At 38.7% G+C, this 6,326-nt stretch overlaps 1 protein-coding gene across 1 annotated transcript in view; it reads left to right on the plus strand.

Moving 5' to 3' along the window:
- The window catches only part of pemt (phosphatidylethanolamine N-methyltransferase), a 99,658-nt gene extending 94,061 nt beyond the window's left edge, over positions 1-5,597 (plus strand). Inside the window, exons 6-7 of the mRNA XM_035662332.1 lie at positions 1,726-1,800; positions 3,702-5,597. Coding sequence (XP_035518225.1) covers positions 1,726-1,800; positions 3,702-3,756 — 130 coding nt within the window. The 3' untranslated portion in view covers positions 3,757-5,597. The remainder of the gene's footprint in view (positions 1-1,725; positions 1,801-3,701) is intronic.
- Positions 5,598-6,326: the final 729 nt, after the last annotated feature.

The following is a 6,326-nucleotide window of genomic DNA, read 5'->3' on the forward strand; positions in this document are numbered from 1 at the left end:
CTTGCAGTCCAATGTGTAACATTTAGGAGGATCTGTTGGCAGAAATGCAATATAATATTCATAGGTATGTTTTCATTCGTGTATAATCACAGAAAAATAAGACTATGTTTTTGTTACCTTGGAATGATCCATCTTATCTACAGAGCCTTCTCTATGAAGTCCGCTGAGTGCCACATACAACAGCATTTTCTGTTACTGATGCAGCCTCTCCTGTTGAAAAGCAGAATATCTAAGGCTGAAGAGTCTACAGCCACTCTATTCTATGTGCACAGTGGTGCTTCAGATCGAATGTCAGCATGCTAACAAGCACAAAAATAGTCTTAGACTGATGGGATGTTTTTAGTTTTGCAGGTATTTGGTCATAAAATAAAGTTTTAGACAATTAGAAATTGAACCTGATCATGGCGCTGGATTAAAGCTTAAGGGATCAACAGCACTGTTAAAATTCATCCTAAGAGGGACATGAATATCAGTATCAAATTTCATGGCAATTCATCCAGTAGCCATCAAGACATTTTAATAAAAAACAAAACTATCAAACCTCATCAATGAACCTTACCTCAAGGGCATTTCAATCAAAGTCAGTAAGATTCATCCTCTGCGGACCATGAACCTTCATGGCAACTGATGAGATATTTCAAGATCAAGTGTTGGACCGACGGTCCTACCAACCAACATTACCGTCCTTAGAACCACGCTGCTAGCTGGCTAAAAAAAACTTTTGTCTGGATATTTCTCAAAACGTCAATTATTTCTCTGTCTGCTGTTCCATAGTATAATATTTTTTCATTGTTATTGTCGATATCGAACCATGGAAAGAAATTCAGAGTTGGAATATCTCAATATAATTTGTTGTGATTTTATATTTCTAGAACTGGCTGGAAAAAGGTCCAGAAAAGTACTGAATTTAACTAGACTTTTTTCTCTGAACACTGGTACTTCCATTGCTACCTGCTTAAGTAGGTCATGGCCAGTTTTATATAAGCAGGTCAACTTTTGCTGGCTCCACAGTGTGCTGTGGCGCTGATAGATGTGATTATGCTTCTTTCTTTGGTTTAATGACTAGGTTGTTAATGGTCAACTTTAATATCAATATGGAATGGTGTGGCAAGAAATTAAAGGCAGTATATATCCTATATATGCTGTATGTGTCTACAGTAATTTCAGGTAATAGCTGTTGGTTACTCACACCACTGCTCCACATTGGAGGGCTTTTAGTCCAGCCCTTATAGTTTTTTTTATTATTATGTCCTTTGCATTACACCGTCATGCAAGTCTGTGTGTGCTCCTGTATAAAGGTTTGCGTACAGGTTTTTTTTTTTCTCTAAATCTGTGTCACTATGCCACTTTCTGATATGTAGGTCAGTATGTTGTGCGTATTTATTTTTCCTCACAAGCATGAATTACACAGTAAACCTAAAGTTAGTTAAACTTAATTTAAAAATTGTTGTTTGTAAGTGTGTTTTTATATAACTTATTTTCTCAAACTATTTGACTTAACTGTTTTTTACTTTGTTTTTCTCTCGCATTCAGTCCAGCTATTGGAGACACATCCATTTCACATTTTATTTTATATTTTGAAATTCCCTGTGATGGACACAAAGGTTTTAGATTTTTAATTAAATCTTAAGTTCTGCTGCCTTTGTTCTGTTTGAGACAGATGGCCTGAAGTGGGTTCACATATTCAATACCGTTTCACTCTTTTTCTCTCCTCTCCGTCTTCAGTGGTGCCAGTCCTGTTGGTCTCGTCCTGACTGCCATAGTAGCCGTGGCTTACAAGGTGGCAATAAGATTTGAAGGGTAAGTTTTTCTATGTCTCTGCCCTGTTCATGTTTGTCAAAAAAATGTATTTAGTTAATAACTTGTGTACAGCGGGAACCCCAATATGCACTGATGACGCTATGAAATCCTATAAAGATTAAGTAAGTGAAGATTATGTATGAGATTCATTCATTCAGTACTTACTTAAAATGCCTAAAAGAGGTGGACATATTTTTTTTTTCACACATTAAACACGTCCTCCTACTGCTCGTCCATGAAAACTACGAGAACTAAAAACAGTTATGAGCGACCTACTTCTGGACATCTGTCCTCACAGACACCTGTGCGGACATACACACACCCACACACACAGATACACAAGCAGGCTGTGAGGCAGAGCTCAGCATGGAAGCAGCTGCTATGTGCACTTGCTCATAAAGCCTATTGTGTGTGTGTGTGTGTGTCCGTGTGCGTGCTTCTGAGTGCGTGTGCGCATGTGTGATGCCCTCTCATCGTCAGAGCAGGTGTTTGTGTTAAATGCGCACATTTTCTTTGCATTACTTGTGTGGGGAACCTGACAGATAACAGCATAAGAGCTTATGATTTAAATGTGCACAACAATAGCACACGGGCAACAATAATACACAATCAGAGAGACAAATAGTGTTTGTCAGTCCAACTACAAATCAGTAAATTACATCTGAAGAGCCCTCCATGTCCATTTCCTACCTCGTTAAAACCCTGAACATTTGTTTTATTCACATCTGCTCCTACGTAAGTCACCCAGTGTTGGAAGAAAAAAATTCGGCCACCTTTTGTCTAACTGAGCCTTTTAAAATGACCTCAATTGCCCAATGAGTGAAATTAAAAGTCGTCGTAGAACTGAAAAGGAAAGTAGAGTTTAGCCTTGCAGTGTCGGAAGCATACTTTTCTAAAAATGTCACGCTGTGAATGAGAGCACAGGTGTACACCTCGCTGCTGCAATTTCCGGAAGCACCGATCCACAATTGTGTCATTTAGCCCGAAACTGTGAATTGAGGGAAAGGCAGGTGCCAGATTTTGCCACACACTGTGACTGGGAAAAGATTCACATGCTATATTTATCTTTTGCTTCTGGCATTGATTCTGAATGATCTCATTTAGTTAAACTGTGCGAGGATAGCAAGGCGTCCTCGACTGGAATCGCACTAAGTGTGAGTACGCTGTAGTAAGTAAGATGCAGTGGTGAAAGCTGGCTCCGATTGTACATAACATTTTGGTTCCTTAGTCATCCTGTAGTGCCCTTTGGAAGACTGATCTATTCATAGACAAATAACTATATTTAATCCACAAAAAATGGATCAGCTCATGACATCATTATGTTCATGTTTATTTTAGGGTGAAGTGACTAACTACCTGTGCACATACAGGTACTGTATCCAGAGTCTTCTGAATCTAATATGGTAAAATTTTAAAAGTGAAATACATTTTAGTAGAATAGCTACGATTAGTGGAACTGTTAAAAATAGAGAGAAGTTCTGGGAGCTTTTGTTTCAGTGCTAGCATGTCCAGCAGTTAGCTCACCAGTACTTCATTAACTACTAAGTACTGTAATTCTCGTGTGTGTGGAATCATTTACAAAAAATGATCAGGTCAATTTTATCTCTCTCACCTATTAGGGCTGTTATTTTCCAGATTCCCTCAATTACACCCAAGGAACTGAGCTGCTGTTCTCTGGTACAGCTGTTGATATTTGAGTTGGAACGTGCAAAAGCGCGTGAGCATTCATGTGCAACAGAGTGCAGGAACATGTGGAGACACCATGCATCGTCCTATCATTCACACACATACACTCAAGCTCCCTTGCGGTTCAACACACACGCGGTCCTGGCACAGAGTGGTACGGTGTTCCAGACTCTGATTTATTGTCCCATTATATGTTTGTTCTGCTGTATTTACAGACCATTCACTGGACAGATCTATCAGGAGAGGAGTCAGCGCCGCAAGCATGAATAACCACCTCCCTCCCGGGCGCTTCCTGCTCCTGGTTTGGCCGAGGATTCCCATCCTGTCACGAGGACAGACAGACTGAACAAGAGACAGACTTACCGTCAGCCTTGATCTTTAATTCATCTCCAGTGTGCATTCAAAGGCCGCGATCACACTGCAGCTGGATTTTGTTTCCTTCTAATGAATGTCGAAGCTACATAGAGCCATTTCTGATGTCATTTTGGACCACATGGTTATGACATACTTAATTGTGATGAGATGAGAAGATTGATACCACTCTAATATAATGTATGTAGCTGGAGCCAGGAGGTGTTAGCATAGCCACGCTACTAGCATAATGTTAACAGGCAATTACCACAGGTGTTGCACAGAACTACTGGGCAGACTGTCATTCATAGAGACATGGTTACAGTGTCCAGTCTTAATGCTAAGCTAGGTTCACTTTATCCTGGCTCAAGCTCCATTCTTGGAGCCATACTTTATGCTAAGTTAATCATTTCCTAAATCTAGATCCATACTTAACACATAGATATGAGGGTGGCATCAATCTTTTTGTGTAACTAAGCAAGAAAGCAAATAAGCCCAATTTCCCAAGATTTAAAATTATTGCTTTAAAGCTAGGTTAAATTTCTACTGTATATAGAGAAAACAACAGTGTAAATCACAAAGACAATTTGCAGCAGAGAATAGAAAACCCATCCACCTTAACTGAGATACTATACACAATTCATTTTTCAAATCTATGTTAGGATTTCAGCACAGGTTAGAATCAAAGAAAAGAGCCAAATACATGCTTTTCTTCTAAAAAGCAAACCTACGAGAGAAGTTGGGCTCACCAGTGCTGATGGCTGAACCTTTTAACCACCTCCACCTCAGTAGATGCAAAGAAGAAATAGAAAATAAATCAGTACCTAAATGTTTTTAAAGTAACTTTTTTGTTACAGTTCACTTACTTATTGCAGCATTAAAAAGTAAAATATGGGTCTCCTGTAGATGTATTATAGGAAACATTTGGTCTTGTCATAGTAGGAAAAGCACAGATGTATCTAATAACATTAACAGTGGCTTTGTTCTATTTAAATGCACCATTGAGCTTTGCCAGTGAGCCACCATGTACAATGCCAGCACCCTGCAACGTACTGATAGGAATGAAGTCATAATTCATTTGTTGAACATTACACCTGTGTTTGACAAGGCAAGCTGCCTACTGTAAAAAAAAAAGTCCCAAAGTCATGTTAATGACCCAGTGATGTTAATGACTGTGATGTTGGTTTATAGCATTCTCTATAGCTCCTTGTATTATTTGTGTTTCTTCTCAGATGCTTTTGTTTGCAAAGACTGAAAACCCGGTCATGGTTTTTCACTAGTTCATCACTGGCACAAGTTCCTGATTAATGTCAGAAACTGCAATTCTTATTGAAACCCCACATGATGACTATATACAATGGAAATACTGCATACTGTGAGATTTGATGGTGTGACTGTCTGTAAAGTAAAATTATCCTGGATCAACTGGTGGGAGTAAAACTTTCAGAGTCTCGTTCGAAGCTGAACAAAAAATAGAAAAGAGTAGAAGGTCATAAAGACCTCAATTCTGTTCAGAGAATTCTTCTTAGAAGTCTAAGATAGCCTTTAACACTGCCATTGCTGTAATAAATAATACACTGTTATTCAATGTTACACACAGTTTTAATCTTCTATAAAATGTAAACTCTTAGTGCCGCATGATCTACACCAATAACAGTTTTATACTGTACCTATGCAAACCATTCCAAAGTGAATTAAACACACTACCTGCTGATGTACTCGATGTTAATGGAATATTTTTTATGCAATAAAAGAGTGAGTCAGGGTTCAGAGAACTTGTCTCTTTGTGTCTCGGGAAATCAAGACTGCTAATGGATGCACTTATGGCAGCACTTTTGCATATCTACCTCTTACAGATAGAAGTAAAAATTAGGAAAGTGCTACTTCTCTTTATGCATCCCTGTCTCCCCGAAATTATGCTTGTATATTACTAAATTGCTTTTAAGATTACGTTCGCTGCCTGGATAATTTTCAGAGACGTATTCTGAGTGAATAATGAATCATTACTTGTATGTGCCACGCCGGAGTCAACGAGGTGGTCGAATTGGATGGCGGACAAGCTGTTGGTGTGGATGGTGGCCATACAAAGTGCAGGACTATCACATCAGAGTCCAGTATATGTGTCCGGACAAAAGTGTCAACAAAAGCAGTTTGGTTAAGGTTAAGGAAACATTGTGTGATCAATAAAAGTTCATCAAAAAGCCGTTAAAATTGATCAAGTTAATGTTATTACGTTACGTAAGTTAATATTTAGGGACCGAGCCAGCGACTGCTGGAGGTCCCTATTGTATTTTCTATGTTTCTTATTATTTTTAGCGCCTTTGACTGTGATTTTGCCCCCCTGAACATATACGAAAACTAAATTTTACTTTACTTTTTCACTTTATTTAAGTGTTCAGGCCTGGTGAAAAATTGGATATTCTATGCGTCGTTATTGGGTCGCTAAAAAAATTGTCAACAATTCGCCACTAGGTGGCGCTCTGGAGGCA

This window comes from Morone saxatilis, unplaced genomic scaffold (assembly GCF_004916995.1).
Source record: "Morone saxatilis isolate NCDOM2014 unplaced genomic scaffold, NCSU_SB_2.0 Contig1, whole genome shotgun sequence".
In the NCBI taxonomy this organism is placed as follows: domain Eukaryota; kingdom Metazoa; phylum Chordata; class Actinopteri; family Moronidae; genus Morone; species Morone saxatilis.